Source organism: Pelodiscus sinensis, chromosome 2 (assembly GCF_052426305.1).
Source record: "Pelodiscus sinensis isolate ZL-2025 chromosome 2, ASM5242630v1, whole genome shotgun sequence".
In the NCBI taxonomy this organism is placed as follows: domain Eukaryota; kingdom Metazoa; phylum Chordata; order Testudines; family Trionychidae; genus Pelodiscus; species Pelodiscus sinensis.
This window is the reverse complement of record NC_143053.1, coordinates 223,113,182-223,132,189: the sequence shown is the minus strand read 5'-3', so window position 1 is coordinate 223,132,189 and position 19,008 is coordinate 223,113,182. Positions and strand designations below refer to the sequence as shown.

At 44.7% G+C, this 19,008-nt stretch overlaps 1 protein-coding gene across 1 annotated transcript in view; it reads right to left on the bottom strand.

Annotated features, from left to right (window-relative positions):
• The window catches only part of MALRD1 (MAM and LDL receptor class A domain containing 1), a 438,222-nt gene that overhangs the window by 323,997 nt on the left and 95,217 nt on the right, over positions 1-19,008 (bottom strand). Inside the window, exon 19 of the mRNA XM_089776725.1 lies at positions 16,286-16,707. Within this exon, the coding sequence (XP_089632851.1) occupies positions 16,286-16,707 (422 nt within the window). The remainder of the gene's footprint in view (positions 1-16,285; positions 16,708-19,008) is intronic.

Genomic DNA, 19,008 nt, shown 5'->3' with positions numbered 1-19,008 from the left:
CCCTTCACCCCCTCAGTTCCTTCTTGCCTACTGTCTTCGACAAAGGGGAGGTGGGTGGGAATGGAATGGACATGAGCAATACATCTCGAAGAACAACAGTTACAAGGTAAGTAACCTTTTCTTCTTCTTTGAGTGTTTGCTCATGTCCATTCTAGTTAGGTGATTCCCAAGCCACATCTCTGGCAGTGAGGTCAGAAAGTAACAGTGTCTATTTGTCCACAGATTGCAACACCGCCCTGCCCACTGATGTGTTTTCCTTAGTGTGCTGCGTGATCATATAGTGGTCTGAAAAGGTATGGACGGATGACCATGTGGCTGCCTGAGCCAAGAATGTCACTGATGCCGCCTGCGCCCTTGTGGAGTATGCCTTGATTGGGAGAGGGTCTTTGCCCACCCTGGGTAACATTCTCTAATACAGGAGGTGATCCAAGATGACAGGCACTGTGCCAAAATGGGAGATCCCTTCATTCTCTCTGTGAAAGAAATAAAAAGCTGTACCGATTAATGAAAGTTCTTTGTCCTTTCAATGTAAAAGGCTATGGCTCTCCTCACATTGAGGCAGTGCAAACTCTGCTCTCTGGCTGATGTATGAGGCTTAGGAAAAAACACAGGTAGGAAAATCTCCTGTGATATATTTGGAAATGGGAAACTACTGTGGGAAGGAAAGCCGGATGAGATCGTAGCCAGACTTTATCTTTGAAGAAGACTGTGTATGGTGGCTCCGAGGTCAGCGGCCTGAGCTCTGATACCCTCCTAACCGAGGTTATTGCCACCAAGAATGCTACCTTCCACGGCAGGTGCTTTAACGAGCAATTGGCCAGAGGTTCAAATGGGGGTCACATGAGCCCCCTAAGTACCACATTGAGGTCCCATGATGGGACCGGGGAGGCGTATGCATGGCAATAGTCTGTCAATCCCTTTTAGAAGCCTCTTTAACATGTGATTGGTAAAAACTGATCTCCCGCCCTCACCATGGTGGAAGGCCATGATTGCTGCAAGGTACACCCTCAGGGAGGAAGTAGCCAGTCCCTGGTTTCTGAGATACAAAATATAGTCCAGAATCAGCAGGATACCAGCCGTGGTCGGCTCAGTTCTCCTTCTCAGAGACCGTGCCAAAAATTTCCTCCATTTGGCTTTATACAGGGCTTGCATGGAAGGTTTCCTCCTTTCCAGTAGCACTTTTTGGACCTCCGTAGAACAGCCCCATTCTAATGTGAATAGCCACCCAGGTACCTGTGTGATCAGGTCAGGTACTAGAGGCAAATGTACTGGTTCCCAAATTGACAGCTGCCAAAGGTTGGAGTACCAGTGTTTCCTCGGCCACATTGGCGCTATCATGATCACTCTTGCCCTGAACTGCCTGATCCTGAGGAAGGTATCCTGGATCAGTGAGAAAGGGGGGAATGCATACAGGAGCTGGAATGGCCAGGACATGTGGAGAACATTGCCCCTTGACCCCATGCCCTGACCCAACAGGGAGCGGAAGCTCTGGCACTGGCCATTGCCCTCGGATGCAAACAGGTCCAGAAGGGGATAGCCCCAGTTTTGGAAGACTTCTTCTAGAACATCCCGTCTGATTGTCCACTTTGTGGACTTGAAAGGACTGACTGAGTTTGTCCACTAGAGTGTTGCTGGAACCGGGAAGATAGGTGGCCTGCAGATGGAAACCCCGGGAATGCAGGTTTCCCACAGTCATAGGGCCTCCCTGCACAGGAGAGAGGACCAGGCTCCCCCCTGCCTGTTGATATAGAACATGGTCGTGGTGTTGTCAGTCAGAACCTCCACTACCCTGTTCTTCAGGTAGGGCAGGAATGCCTGGCATGACAGTCTGACTGCCCTGAGCTCTTTCACATTTATATGCAGCTTCAGCGCTTCCGGTGACCACAACCCCTGTGTCCAGAGAGTCCCTAGATGGGCTCTTCACCCGGCATCTGATGTGTCTGTCACTAGTTGTATTGACGGGACTTGTTTGGTGAAAGGCATCCCTGCACATACTACGTCCTCCTGCATCCACCAGTTCAAGGATTGCAGGATCCTTTCTGGGATCGTGACTATCATGTCCAAAGGATGTCATAGTGGGTTGTGTACTGAGCGGAGCCAGCCCTGCCGCGGCCGAAGCCTGAGCCTGGCATGGGTTACTACATATGTACAGGCCACCATATGTCCCATAAGTCGCATGCAGTTGTGGGCCGTGGTCAAGGGCGATTTGTGGAGGTCCATGATCATTGCTTGCATGATCTGAAATCTGTGCATGGGAAGAGAAGCCCTCTTCAATATAGAGTCCAGGTTGGCTCCCACAAACTCTATCACCTTCATAGGTAGAGCGGTGGATTTTTCCTTGTTTACTATGAGGCTCAATTCGAGGAACAATCATCTGACATCCGCGATGTGGCTCAGCACTTGCTCGTTTGATGGTCCCCATATCAACCAATCGTCCATGATGGAAGATGCGTATTCCCTGGCATCTCATAAAGGCCTCAACTGCTGCCATGCACTTCGTGAACATCCTCAGCACCGTGGATAGGCTGAAAGGGAGTGCTGTGAACTGGAAGTGTTCTGAGCTCACCACAAATCTCAGGAACCTTCTGTGTGCCAGTGCAATGGAGACATGGAAGTAGGCATCTTTCAAATCAAGGGCTGTGTACCAATTCCCCTTTTGTAGGGAAGGGATAATGGAAGAAAAGGTGAGCATTCTGAACTTTGTCTTTTTTATGAACGCGTTTAGAGCTCTCAGGTCTAGAATGGGGCGGAGACCTGCCTTCGGGATTAGGAAATATCTGGAATAGAAGCCCTTGCCTCTGAATTCCGGAGGGACCAGCTCCATTGCCCTGACGAAGAGAAGTTTTGTCACCTCTTCCCTTAGCAGGGATTCGTGAGATGGGTCCCTGAAGAGGGATGGGTAGGGAGGAGGGTAGAGGTTGGAGTAGACATAAAGGGGATAGAGTATCCCTTCACTACCAGACTCGGGACCCACTGGTCCAAAGTTATATTTGACAATCACTGGTTGAAATGGGAGAGCTGGAAAACAAAAAGGGTTTGGAGTGGTGCGCTATCCTCGACTGTGCCTTCAAAAGGGTGGCTTAGCCTGGTGACCCTGGGACATGGTCAGATCCCTGTCGTGCTCAGATCTAGCTGCCCAATGTCTGCCTCAGGGTTGTTCATGGCGACTACTACCATGGCTCCGCCTCCTCCCCTTATCTGTACCAAAGCCTTGAAGGAAAGGCCTCAGAGCGGACTTAGGGTTTAGAGGCCTCCTTAAAGGCCCAGTGTATGAATCCCCAGGGACCTTAGGGTCGCTCTTGAGCCCTTCAGGCTGTGCAACTTATCATCCATTTGCTCAAACAAAAGACCCCCTCCTTCAAAGGGGAGGTCTTGCAGGGTCATCTGCACCTCAGGAGGAATTACAGATACTTGTAGCCATGCGTTTCTCCTCATTACAACGGCCACAGCCATTGTTCTGGCTGCTGAGTCCGCGGAGTCCAGGGATGCCTGCAGGGTGGTATGGGCATCTTACCCTCCTTGGTCAGGGCCATAAACTCCTGACTGGAGTCCTGAGGCAGGCAGTCCCTGAATTTGTCCATGACCAACCACGTATTAAACGCGTACCCCCCCACCATAGCCTGCTGGTTAGTGATACGTAGTTGCAACCCTCCCATGGTATAAGTTTTCCTGCCCAACAAGTCTAGTCTTTTAGGCTCTTTCACTTTAGGGGTGGGCTCTGGCGCTCCCTCTGTCCTGCTGCTTGGACCACTATAGAGCCTGGGGGAGGGTGTGAAAAGAGATATTCATGCCCCGTTTGGGGAATAAAATAACGCCTCTCTACCCCTTTCTGCATGGGAGGAATGGGGGCTGGGGTTAGCCACACCGTCTTTGACAGTTTCTCCACCATCCTGTTGAGAGGTAACGCCACCCTTACAGCGGTACTGGCAGTGAAGATGTCCACCATCGGGTCAACGTCTTGTTGGACTTCCTCAACCTTTACTGTCAGGGTTCATAGCCAGCCTCCTCAGTAGCGCCTGATGCACTCTCGCATCCATGGCCAGGAAGTGAGGGGGCCGGGTCCCCCAGGGACTCATCAGGGGACAATGATGACGAGTCTCTCAAGACTGGATCGGCTCCCAGTGACTCATTGTCCTGGTGGCTTGCCTGCACAGATACCGGCTGCTGTACGATGGATCGATGGCCTACTTCTAGGGTGCTCGTGTCGGTCACTTCTGTGGGCCTAGATGTTGATGCCAACGATGACTTTTCGGATTCCAAAGCTGGGGCACGATGAAGCGGTGTTGCCGACAGAAGGTACCCCCTTTCTCGATGACCCTGATACCGATGCTCAAGGGGTGGTCCCTGGGCCTGATGGTATGCCCAGGGTGTCCAGAAAGGCCATTGCTATGGTGGCCAGGCATACATATGGGGTCCAGTCCATTGTGAGGTTCCATGTTGGGACTGGGAGTGGTGTCTGGACCTCGACCTGTGGGTGTTGGAATTGGCCAGAGAGTAGGGACTGGTGCCCCTAATGGCACCACTGTCTAAGCTCTCACCGGTGCCGCTGACCATACAGATGCCGGTGCCACCATCATGCTCGGTGTCAGTGCCAGTGCTGGCACTGCCATGCTCAGTGCCTGTGTTGGTGTCAGGGTCGGTACCGCCGGTATTACTGGTGCCAGCGATGCCCCTGGCGGCCCTGTCAGAACTGGGAATGGTACTGTGTGTGGTATGGAGTATGGCACCACTGTCGGTGTAGTGGCCGGTGCCGAGGACTGTCCCGGGACCCAGGGGGCAGAGTGCTAGTGTCTGCAGGCAGTGGTGGCACCGGGAACTGGGGAGGTACCCCAGACATGGGCGGAACCATTAAGTTAGGCCCCCAAGACACCGTCAAGGTGGCCAGAACTGGGGCGGTGGAGTGTCACCGGTTCGGTACCAGGAGAGGCAGCGGTTCCTGCGCAGTCATTGCTATCAGGTCCCGAGCCACATCAAAAGTCTCTGGGGTCAATGGTCTCAGTTCCTGGAGCAGTCCTTCAGCTTCTCCCCTCAAGGAGAGTGAGAATGACCCGGCTCCTTGTGCGGCTCCCTAGGAGTCCTTGCTGCTAAGTGCCCCTCCTTTGGGCGCACTTTTTGACCCCTCTTTTCTGGGGACCTGCCTCTGGCATCCTTCTGCCTCTTCGGCACCAGGGAGTGTGATCAGTGCCGAGAAGCCTTTGACTTGTGGTTGGCCGGAGCTGCAGCACCCTCTGGTGCTGAGGAAGGGGTGCTCTACACCAACTGAGGCCTCTCTGGTGCTGGCTGCTGCAGGGAAGACTCCATGAGGATCCTCTTCAGTGTCTCTCTCTCTCTCCGAGTTCTGGGCTTGAATCCCTGACAGATTTTATACATCTTAGTAGAGTGTGTTTTCCCCAGGCACCTTAGGCAGGAGTCATGGGGATTGCCAACGGGCATGGGCTTAAGACAGGATGCGCACTGCTTAAAGCTGTGGGACCCTGGCATCCCCTCCCCAGCCGCGGAGAGGCATGAGAGATAATAGCGCCTCTTATCACTAACACTTAACAACTATTACACTACAACTAAAGAAACTATCAGAACAATAACTAATTACAACAAGCTAGGGTAGACTAATTGTTTAGAGCGCTCCAGCTACCGTCACTGGTGGTAAGAAGGAACTGAGGGGGTGAGGGGCCAGCAGGGGTATATATGCACCGATATGTCAGCACCACCCCAGGAGGCTCCCTATACTGGCCCTACGGATACTGTTAGGGGAAAAAGCTCCAGAACACCGTACACACGGTGTGCACACACCTAACTATAATGGACATGAGCAAGCACTCTAAGAAGTGTAACCATGGTGAAACTTGGTATTATACCAGATACCAGGGCAGTCATTGGACAGAATACAGTACTATATTTGCTGTGAAGTTCCAGTTAAACTCTGACACTAAAGGAATGCCATTATATTATATTCCATTATATAAAGGAATGCCATTATATTCCAGTACAACACAGAGGATACAAATGGCATTGGCAGCAGTGCATTTTCTTAGGCTTTCCACACCAAATGGAACAATGTTACTGAATCAAATGGATGTTACTGAAACCATACAACTCTTAGGGCCTACACTCCTGCCTCCTTGTGTTTCACTGGCTTTCCACACAGTGCAGCAGGGGTAGCTGCTGAGATCATTAGTAGAATGATGATCAAGAGGATCGGTAGGTGCGAAAGAAAAAATTCTCTTTTTTCAAAGAGCATTTATCCTAACATGTGCCTGTTTCAGTTGGGTCTATCTAGCCTATAACAACATGAAGCAGCTGCATGATGCTGGTTGAAACTGGACAACCTGAGTACTATACTTCTTCAAAATAGTATCTCATAGGGTATCCCAAGGACATAAAAGTTGTATATAACTGTTCACAAATGAAATACCACCAAGGAAACTCAGACACTTTATTTCCCTATAAATAGCACTTCAAACTTACCTTTCTCCCTGAATAATAAACTGTTCTGTTATTATATGGACTTAAAAGTGCAAAGATGATGGTATTAAAAAATGTTTTTTTGATGGACCCAAGTCAAACTTATATAGTGATTTAACCAAAACTTCTGAATCATTGCAACAAGATAGCCCATTTTTGTGTGCTGTCTGGTCACAAAGTAGTGGATTCTGCCTTGAAACCACGGTATTCACGTGGCAGAAGATTACAGTGATGTAGACTCAACAAAGTGTCTCTTATCCTAAAGCTCCTATATATTCCTGTTCTGGTATAAAGGAATTGCCAAGATTTCCCTACACCTCACCAGTGTCCCTCTGCCATTTCATCCCTGTTTGCTGTTGTCAGCGGGCTAATCCAGGATCACAGAAACAACAAAAGCTACTTTCATAGCTGTGCCTGGGTTTCACTGAGCCCTCCTTAGCTTTGGATTTAGTCCAGTGGCTACAGGTATTGGAATATTGTGCTTGCTGCAAGTAAATAAAGGGGTATTGTCATTTTCAACTCCATCTTCTTTAATTTTTGAAATGCAAATGCCTAAAGACCAATGGTATACCAATTTAAATCCCCGCTTCATTTGCAATTGCGATGTGTCTAATTTGCATCCCTTTTATGGAAAAGGGATGCAGTCTAGACACAGCCATTGAGTCTAGCCTTTGCCAGGGTACCTGGGAAAACAGACCTTGCAAAGAGCCGTCATCTCTTAGGCTATGCCTACACTACAAGGTTTTTGTGCAAAAAACAACAAACCAGTAAATCAACAGGAGAGAGGGCTTTTGCTGGTGGAGTTATTCCTCTCTCCACAAGGAATAACTCATTTTTGTGCTATAGCTCTTACGGACACTCCACAGGGGGTTCTTGCACAAAAAGAACATATCAGAAAAAGCACAGGTGCTCTGATGGCCATTCTGTTAATATCAATCACAGCTTTCTTGCTCAAGAGCTTCCATGCAGTGTGGACGCTCTCTTGTGCAAAAGCAGATTGCTTCTGTGATGCGCTTTTAAGGCGTGGATGTGCTTTTGTGCAAGACGTTTTTGCAGAAGTTCTCTTCTGCAAAAAGTTTCTTGCACAAAAACCCTGCAGTGTAGACAAAGCCTTACAGAAATAACTCCACGGCAGTAGCTGTATATGGGGAGGTTACCCATGCTCCCATGGGTATTGCACCAAAGCTGAGGAAAGAAAGTTCAGCCATGACACACACACTCTTTTTTTGCTTTAATCCACTCTGCTAACAAGAAATATTGTGGGGAACAGGATGCATAATTTGCATATTTCTTCTGCCAGGCCACATCAAGACTCAACTCACCCAGATGCAGCGGGGATCTGAAACTTTCCAGTGTATGCCAAACCCTAAATATCATTTATCTATTAGTATATTGCAACTATGTTTAAATCAAGGCACGAGATAGGCACAGCAGATCATGCAAACACAACACATTAACATATACAAATGAACTGGTAATGTAACTAGATACATGGTGCAATTCAACCCTATCTTGTCATGCTTGGTGGCATCCCTGATAATGGAGTGAATAATGTGCTCTTGATGGGGAGTCCCACAAAAGCTCTCACTAGGTTAAAATGGGCCAATTAACTTTAAAGGCTGCACCTTGAAAGAGAATCAGGCTTGATTTATGAGCACCAATTAAAGATGAAGCCCAGCTGGATAGGAGCAGTCTGAGCTTGCATGATGCTTGGCAGACCAGGTGCCTGTTCATGCCAGTGCCCTTATGCCTCAACTGAACCTTGACAAATGTGTAACTGGAAACCAATTGGGCCCACCTGTGTGTTAACATTGTTAAAATAGCTGCTAGGGTTATTAAAATGGGTTTAGAAATTATGAATAACTTTCTGCTGGCTGCATGAATTAATCTCACTCATAATATCTGTATCCCATAAAGCACTAATTATGTGTTTGCACTGAGACTATGGAGTCAAGAGGAAAGCATTACCAAGCGTCAAATACAAGTTTAATATTGGAGAGGTTATATCTTGCCAAAACCAAAACTATAGACACCAAACCTTTGTGGAAAATAAGAGGATATTTGTTGGTTGCCCCCCACACCCACCCATGAACAGGAGAAATGCACAAGGACTCGTCCCATCAGCTTGAGGTCTGGTGGAAGAGAATAAAATCCCTCTCAAAAAGAAACTAGGTCCCTATATTGCTTGGACTTTGGGAGGAGTTAGCTTAGAGGGCATATAAAGCATGTCCAGAGCTGTCCCATCCATAGAATGGTTCCCCACACTTTAGGAGACTACAGTTACTCTCTGAGCATAGAAAGGTGGGCAGGAGCCCAGTTGGGAGCCAAAGTCATAGAATCATAGAATACTAGGACTGGAAGGGACCTTGAGAGGTCATCAAGTCCAGTCCCCTGCCCTCATGGCAGGACCAAATACTGTCTAGACCATCCTTGATAGACATGTATCTAACCTACTCTTAAATATCTCCAGAGATGGGGGGGTCCACAATCTCCCTGGGCAATGTATTCCAGTGTTTGACCACCCTGACAGTTAGGAACTTTTTCCTAATGTCCAATCTAAACCTCCCTTGCTGCAGTTTAAGCCCATTGCTTCTTATTCTATCCCCAGAGGCCAAGATGAACACGTTTTCTCCCTCCTCCTTATGATACCCTTTTAGATATCTGAAAACTGCTATCATGTTCCCCCTCAATCTTCTCTTTTCTAAACTAGACAAACCCAATTCCCTTAGCCTTCCCTCATAGGTCATGTTCTCCAGACCTTTAATCATTCTCGTTGCTCTCCTCTGGACCCTCTCCAATTTCTCCACATCTTTCTTGAAATGCGGTGCCCAGAACTGGACACAATACTCCAACTGAGGCCTAACCAGCGCAGAATAGAGTGGAAGAATGACTTCTCGTGTCTTGTTCACAGCACACCTGTTAATATATCCCAGAATCATGTTTGCTTTCTTTGCAACAGCATCACACTCCTGACTCATATTTAACTTGTGGTCCACTATAACCCCTAGATCCCTTTCTGCCGTACTCCTTCCCAGACCGTCACTTCCCATTCTGTATGTGTGAAACTGATTGTTCCTTCCTAAGTGGAGCACTTTGCATTTGTCTTTATTAAACTTCATCCTGTTTACCTCAGACCATTTCTCCAGGTCATTTTGAATTTTGACCCTATCCTCCAGATTAGTCGCAACCCCTCCCAGCTTGGTATCATCTGCCAACTTAATAAGCGTACTTTCTATGCCAATATCTAAATCATTGATGAAGATATTGAACAGAGCCAGTCCCAAAACAGACGCCTGCAGAACTCCACTTGTTATATCTTTCAAGCAGGATTGTGAACCATTAATAACTACTCTTTGAGTACGGTTATCCAGCCAGTTACGCATCCACCTTATAGTAGCCCCATCTAAGTTGTATTTACCTAGTCCTGGGATCCTGTTTCTGATGGAAAGGATTTAGTCAGAGGTGCTGTGAGGGAAAAGCCCATGGGACATGATTTAAAAACTAAGGAAAGAGCAGTGAGGATTGAGACAGTGTAGACCTTTGCTGATGATGATAGGAACCCTGGGCTAGAACTTGGAATATGGTAGGCTACTGACAACATGACACAGGTTGGGAATTACAGTAGACTATTTGGCTATGTCTATGCTACCAGGTTATTTATAAATAAAATATTTCAAAATAACAACTCCTGAAATAGCTATTTTGAAATAAGCTTATTCCTTTTCACAAGCAGGAGTTATTATTTTGAAATAACAAGCACATAATAGGCTTGATAGTGTGGACACTCGCCTTGTTATTTCAAAATAAGGGGAGTCATTTCAAAATAACTCCCTAGTGTAGACATGCCCATAGAGATAACAACTGGGCAGAATGGCCAGTGGAACTTGGCTACACCAGGAGGGGAAAATTGTATAGTGATGTGGCTGGAAGACTTGGTCAAAAAGAAAGAGCACTCGGGGGGGGGGGGGGAAGAGAGAGAGAGAGAGAGAGACTCTGAGTCCAGAGAGATTGGGCAACCAAAGGAGAAGGCACCAGAGCAGAGTGGGAGCTAATCCCTAATGTAGCCATAAGGAGGCACCATAGAAATGAGTGTACCCTATTAAATGCTCAATAGCATGAGTAATCCCCTTTAAGACAACTGAAATACACACCATATTTAGTATTTGGAGAATCGAGCTCTTAAACTTTAAACCTCTTGGTCTTTATATTTGTCTTTGTATAGTGTTGGGCACCACCACAGCAGAACAAGTAAAAAAAATGCAGAGCAGAGACCTGGCTTTCAGTCTTGTCTATAAAGCATAGGCAACATATCATAATTTCAATCCTATTCACTGCTTTATGATCCAAAATTATGCAATTGTTAATCAGAGAATTATTGTTATGTATTTATTTATGTTTTCTCTATTGGTTTTTTTAAAATCAAAGCACTACCAACGTTTTACACTCAATTTTTTAGAAAATTATTGTCATTTTGAATATAAAGTTATTTTCTATAGTATCTTCTATTTTTATTTCTGGCTCAGGGCTTAGTTTTCATTTCTTCTGCTTTTTTGTTTTTCAGAGCTTAATAGACAAATAACATATATGATAACAAAATAATTCCTGAATAATGCAAACTCTCAGTAGCAGTACCTCTTAATCTATTTTAATATTGAATTTGCATGTTTGAAAGAAGCTTCAAAATCATAATACCCACGAGAGAAGGCCTGGAGTCATTATTGTGAAATAATCATAGATGATTACTGACATCAAAGGACTCTCTATGCCTCATGATATTATAAGGGTGTAATTACCTCAGTTTACAAAACTTACATATGAATTACATGCGAAATCGATCAGGGCAAAACTGTTATATTGTAAATAATCTCATTACTTTTAAAATATGCCAGAATGTCACTAGATGTCCTTATAAATAATATTAAAGGCATCTGATTCATATCCATTCTTAACTTCATTGACTGAAAGGAAGGAGCCTGGGCTAACAAAGAATATTATTATATATTACTTTATTAATGTAAACATAACATCATCACTTATTTTTACCAAATATGGAGAAATTTCAAGAAACAGAGCAAAGCAAATGACATTTATCTAACAAATAATCACAACAAAAACCCGTCTCTCTTCTGAGGTGAAACTGTGTTGGGCATTGATTTCTCACTGATGATAAAAGCAACCTCTGTGCATCATCAATATAAGTGAGCTACCCTGGACAGTTCAATATTTTACTACAATTTCAAATACCACTTATATAGAGAACTTGAAATTGGACTGCTCGAGAAGATTAAGAAGATAAATACACTTAATAGTTCTATTTGCCTATATCGGGATGAATGTCTTAGAGCAGAAAAGTAATTTATTTGATAAGGAAGAAAGTTCTGTCAGTTTTGTGCATTGGACTTTAGTGTATCTCTTGCTGCATATTCAATATTGCAAACTGGGAATCCTCAAATGAACTCTGTATGATCAAGGAGTTTGCTAAAACAATTGAATAAATAGAGCTGACCATTACATGCCTCCACATCCTTATTGGAAAAGTTCAGACACACTTATCTCAGTAAATCATCACTGAACCCCTACCAACACAATACTGTATAAACATAAAATAGTCATCTCTAGCAAAATAGCTTCTCTGTATTCAAATCCAAACCATATCTAGAAATTGCTAAAATGTCTAATTGTTCATTCATTGGTCATTTCATACATTAAAAAGTTCAATTATGTAGCGTTCCTTTAGTAAATACACTCAGATCCATTACAAGCCACTGTGTCTCAACAATTCTGAAAACAAAGAAAACCCCAGTGGCAGGCCCACTGATGGAGGAAGGGAAGAAAGAGGGAACAAAGCGTACAGCTTTTCCAGAGCCTGAAAATTTAAAAGGAACTGGGGCTCCTTGCCATCAAGACTATGGCAGCAGCAGTGGCTAGTCAGAGGCACTTCCCCCCTCCCCCCATCTTCCCCTTTTCTGACAAAGATTGTCAGCAGTCCTGCCCCAGTGTCACACTATTCTCTAACTAAAACTGAATGTGATACACTGTATGTTTTGGACAGGTACTGTTAATTGTCAGTTAGTAGGTGAGTTTTAAGGCTAGTTTTTGGCTTATTGCCTTGCATGGCTTTTATTTAAATTAGTTATCTCTCAAACTGTCTTACTCCACCTCACTCTTCACTCATTCCTTCCTTGTCAACCCATTGAGATCACATTTATCCCTTTGATGTGCAATGGCTGACGAATCAGTGATAGAATAAACTAAAGTCATCTTTTGACTGCAGCTGGAACACAGTTTTTTGGGGGACATTTAACTGTGTGAGAATAAGGTGCCATGGGCTGTGCTATGGGCAAGGAACGTCTCAGAATTCTATTTGTACTGCCCACATGCCAGAGAGCTCAATCAAAGGCCCTATACATTTAATCTGTGTAGATCACCAACCCCAACACTGAGGGTGTGGTTTTCAAACTGCTAGAAAACATGGAACTACAAAGGAGGAGAGTTTGAGAGGGCGAGGAGAGCCCCCTGCTGGCTGAATGAACAAAGAGAGAGTACCAATCTTGGGGTGAGTGATTTTGTTCGTTTGTCCATCAGTTTCTTACTCTTTCAGCTTATTTAAAGTGACAGGGTCAGTCAGATGAGGTTTTGTGTTTGGAGACTGATAGACTCTTTGTTCCCTGAATTGCCCTTCATCATCTTGATCAGCCTCTGTTAGCACTGCAATACCCTAGACATAGCACTGACCTGAAAGAGAAGACTGAAAAAACCCAGAAGCTAGCCAACTGTAATTCAGAGACACTGAGACCACTGACAAGGGAGAGTGAAGTCTGCTCTACAGCTTTAGCTGAGAGGCAGTTGGTTTTTAGTATATGCAGTAGAGGCACATGGCTTTAGTCCCTAAGGTTACATTCAATCCCTCCTGCCAATGACCAGTGTCCAGCAGCTTTAAAAGCAGAGGCTTGTCTGGGATGAATTGTTAGAAGGTCTCAGAAGCTCAGGATGCACTTCCATAGCCAAGGGCAGTATGTAATCCAGAGGCACTAAGACCTCCGATACAGGAGAGCAAAGTCTGCTCTACTGCCTTATCTGAGAGCCAATTGGCTTTTAGCTCTTGCAGAAGAGGCACATGGTTTTAGCCACTAAGATCAGAGGCTCAATGCCTCCTGCTAAAAACCAGGGTCTGTCAGCCTTACGCAACCAATTAGAGCTAATGAATGGAAGTTTGAAGGGGAATCCTAATACAGTTGCTATGTTTAGGAAAGACCACATCATCAGCACCAGCACTGCTCCTCTGTCCTTCACTTGCACCTGTATCCACACAGAGAATCTGACCATGAGAGCCTCTATCCAGATCCTGGTGCAGATTTCCAGAGACTATAGCCTGCATTTCACACACTCATAATCCAGGCTGAGGAGACCACCCAGTGTCAAAGGTGTCTGACAATGAAAATAAAAATACATTAGAAGAAAGAGGAAGGCCAAAGACAAAGTAGATGTTGCTCAAGGATGGGAGGAAATAACAGAAAATGTGGAGATGACACAAATACTACATGCTTTTTTGTTTCAGTTTTCACAAAAAAGCTTAATAGCATTTGGATTGTAATACAGTGAATGACAGTGAAAATGAGGTAGGACCAGAGGCTAAAATAGGGAAACGAGCAAGTTAAAAATTACTTGAGTTAGATGTCTTCAAGTCACCAAGCCTGAAGAAATACATCTTACACTACTAAAGAAGCTGCCAGAAGATTAGGGATGGGAGCGTGTATCCAAGTACACAGTTAACCAATGAGCCTGGCTTCCCAGTTAACCCTCATGCTTACATACACTCTACTCCACTGCCTCTGTATCACTTAAGGAGATCTGTATTTGTAGAGCAAATTGTAGTGCAAAGGGGCCTTAAATGGATGTAAATATTTAATCCCACTCTAAGGTGTTTCTACATAGCCAAAAGGCCTTAGGTATGTCTACACTTGCTCCCTAGTTCGAGCTAGGGATGCAAATGTAGCTGACCGAAATTGCTAATGAAGCGGGGATTTAAATATCCCTTGCTTCATTAGCATAATCTCGCCCATACGTTATTCTGCTTCTGACAGAGCCAGGGAACTTTGCAACCCCGGACTGCTGGCCCCACACGAGACGGGAGGTCCGGCCACGCCACCAGCCCACGGGGCTGCAGCCGGCGGCTGGGACAGGACCACGCATGGGGGAGGTGCAGCCCTAGATGTGCCACCGGGAGCCACAGCCGGTGGGGGAGGGCCCCCCACTTGGACGCCGGCGCATGCAAACAAGCGGCGGGAAAGGGAGCTGACCGGGAGGCCGTGCCACGGCTAGATGCCGGCGCAGACACCCTGGAGGCCGGTGCCGAAGTTAGCCAGGGGAGGCTGCTGAGCACCTACGCAGCCGACCCGGCAACCCCAGGTATCGGGGGGGGAGAAAGAGGCCCGCTGAGGGCATAAGAGGGTGGCGCAGTGATGTGGGCGACGACGCAGTTCAGGGGAGGGGTGTCCCTGAGGGCACCAGACTTAAATGGAACCTTGCCCTGACCAAAGGCAGGGCTCTGCCCGGAGTGTGTCTAGGACCGCGAGCAGGAAACCCTGAGGGGAGGGGGTCCAAATGAAGTGCAGACGCGGTGTGATGCGATAGCCCAAGAACCCGAAGAGGTGGGTAGGAAGAAGCCCAGGGCAGGTCTAAGGCCTGTGAGTCAGCAAGTTTCAGGCGGTGTCCTTGCTGGCTATGGGAGGTGGAGAGATGGTGATCTCCTCATCCCCAGGGTCCTGGGCTGGGACCCGGAGGTGAGGGCGGGCTCGGGTCACCATACCCCCACATGGGGGAGCCAAGGCGTTGTGGCGCTAGGCTCGGCATAGAGAGCTCGGGGAAACAGGGACGCAGGAGCAATAAAAGGAGTTAAACCCAGAATGAGCAGGGGTGTGATAGACTGACACAAGGCCAGCAGGAGGGACCCCCTCACACTGCTCAACAGCTGATTCAAACCAGGAAGTGCGCTCCGGGATGCAGCAGTTTGAATCAAATCCCTTGGTTCGAACTAACATTACTCCTCATTTTTTCAGTGTCAGAGTCACTGAACATAGCCCACATAGAAACAAAACATAGCACCACAGCATCAAACATAGCACCATCTACCTCAAATATTGTCTTTGATCAATTAAATAAAGGAGTTTGTCTTTTCAATTAATTTTATGATGAATTGGCATCACACAGTCAAATAAATGGACATCTCGAATACATTTGCAAGCATACTAACCCCAATATGAATCACAAGACATAGAACATGGAAGTTTTATTTTAACAAACACAAAGTGCTTTTAAAAGGAAGGCTTTGGATTTCCAGCTGTGCTTTTTAGTAAATTTGTATTCCACTAACTGATACATAGTTTTTCAACCTATGAGGAGTAGGCTCTGCACTCAAATATTTGGATGAGATATTTAGCTTAATGTCATCTAGTGAAAGATTCCTACTGAGCACAGGAAAATGTTTTTCACAAAAATAAAAGGACAAGCTGTTCCATATTCCCAATAGGCTTTGCAATGGGCACAAGCATAGTGTTACTGAATTCAGTGCTGAAAGCACCATACAACAGCTGTTTTAAATACCATGTGTTCATCTTCAAAGATTATCCAGGCATTTTGGTATGGGGAGAAATGGCTGCAGCAAAACAAAATGCTTGGGACTATATTTAATCAAATGACAAATATATGTCAAAGTAAACTTGATCAAAGACTAACTTTTGGTTTTATTTTATATTAGGGAATTCTCATTCTCTCAATATTGTATGTGTTCTAGTAAAGTCATCATACACTGAAAGAATCATACCTGAAAAGGCTTAGAACTTGTGATGTTGAGTGTTTGTCTTATCCATCTGTTACCTTGATTTCCAAACTTCCACCACAGCAGATGACCCTTTGAGTTGCTCAAAATCCTCTGGAAGATTGACAGCCTATAAATGTGTTTTCCAAACATATGATAATGAAAGTGGAAAATGCAGCTTTTATTGCCATGAGTGAAAGTGGCATTGAAGATCGGACTCAGCAAAACTGCTCTATTTTGGAACACCTGTGGTTCTGAGGATTCTATGTAGAGATAGTGTCCCTTGACTGTGCCCAAAGTGTGATCCTTTATTGGTCCTGTGTCAAATGTGGAAGTTGGGCCCTGGTTTATGGTCCAGTCGAAGTCATCATCTGTGTCCTGACTCCAGTTGCATAGCCCATTTTCAAAGTTACACTGTAGCTCAGGATCTGAAATATGCAAATGTAGACCTTGTCAAATGAAAGCAATATGCTACATCAAACAAAGTGATCTGTGAGAATTTCCTTTTTCTTCTACGAACATTAATGTCAATGTGATTAAATATATTTAAATCAGTCTGAACACAGTGGTGGGCAATAAATGGCCCATGGGCTGGATGCAGTTTGCAAGGGCTATCCCTGGCGGGCCACCAGCTCTCTATTTACCTGCAAGTATGGTGGCTCACAACTCTTGTTGGTCGTGGATCACTGTTCCTGGCCAATTGGAGATGTGGGAAGCAGCGCAGATCAGGACACTGCTTCCCACAGCTCCCATTGGCTGGGAATAGAGATCCATGATCAATGGATCTAACTGCAGGCATACCTGAAGGCTCACAGATAAATAAAGTGCTGGCAGCCCTTTATAGGGGCTAACCCATATATATATATATATACACACACACATACATTCAAATTCTAGCCCTAAATAAAACACTAGAAAAACACTGCAGGAAAGTGGTTCTCAACCTTTCCTGATTACTGTACCCCTCTAAAGAGAATCTGAAGCCTGAGTCCTGCCACCTGTAGAGTAAGACCAAGCCCTTCTGCATGGGGCTGAAGCATGAAACTTAGCTTCATGAAGTTCCCTGTGGCATGGGGGCCAGGAATTGCCCTGCTTAGCATCCCTTAAAACTAGCTCTGCATTTGTGACTTTGTCCTAGATCTCCACCCTTGGTTTCATGACTCCCAGTGTGAGATACACTGATCTATATGAGTTGACATTCCCTCTTGAAGACCTGTGAGTAACCCCAGGGTTATACATACCCCAAGTGGAGAACCACCTATGATATAAATCTTGGACAGGAAGGAAGACTGGAATAAATGTTCTAAAAGTTACATTTTTTCTTTAGGAAAAAGACTTAAAATCAGGTTTCACACTCTTACTATCCCTCAGTACTCAAACTAATCAGATATAGGATGAGAAGCCAACATTTGGATCCTGATTCAGATTACTTTTAGGCTAGGATACAAGTTTGGTTGCAATGGTGCCAAAGTGTCCTAAACTTTTCTTGCAAGATTTCAGCTTCAAATGACAAATCCCCTTACTGCAAATATTCAGGACTCTGTTTATTATTTATTTAAAATATTTTTACCCCTCCCCTCTATCTGAAATATTTGAGGTGGCTTATACAATTTTTTAAAACACAATGCAAATACAGTATATATATAAATTTGAAATACGAGACCCCAGAAGGACATAAAATCTGCTAAAAGCATCTCAAGAGGAAGAACACACACATACAGACTCAAACACCAATAAAATAGTTATTTATTTAAATTAAATGTATTTATTTGCCATTGTAAATGTTACATTATACTATTTTACTTGTTCAACTCCTTACCCAGGGAAGTGGGAGGAAGAAAAAATAAAAATAAAAGCAAAAATCAGTGAAAGTGGGAGAGAGGAGAATAGCCTGACACAGAATCTATGGAAACAGAATCCTCCTCATCAATTGAGCATAGTGGTACACTCAATTGAGAACAGTTCACACTACTTTTGTCCAACACTAATCAACTTTATTAAAAGAAAACTGAAGTAACTAATTCTAATAACCAAGAAAGCTTAACACCACCTTTTAAAGGCTTCTCCACCTGGCCTCTATTTTGCATGCACACCAATGTACAGCCTGGCTTCCAACTGTGTGCCTACTTCTTAGCTTCTCTCCCCCTTTGTGGCTATTTCACCATCAACATGAAACCTCTTCCTCATGACTTGTGTACCAAAGTAAACTTTCTCCAGAATGAGTGTAGGAGTTTAGGTGCTTTACATAGTCTTCTGAGTTTTATACAACAAGACAGCACAAGTAAATCAAAGTAACAATCAGGATTTATATAATCAGATACTAAGCAAATTTAATTTTGCCTAATTTTTACATAAAGGTATATGTTAGCAAAAACATTGATGAATTACAATTTTTCCATTAGATTAAGACGTAATCTATTTATTTTAAAATTAACAGAAGTATTCCATTAAATTTGCACCTTTTCACCTGTGTACAGTACTAAATGCAACTGGAGAAAAATATGCTACTTGATTTAAGAGAGCAGGAAGCTCAGAATGAAGAAGACACAGAGTGAGAATATGCCACAGAAAAGATAAGCTTAATTCGATGCCTCTTCATTTCTAAATTATCTGGCCTGACTAACTTGAACTGGAGGTTGCAGGATCACAAATTGATCATGTAGTGTATGAGATAAAGCAGACTCTCCATAAGATATCACTTGAAGTAAAAATGGCAATTTGAAAAAATT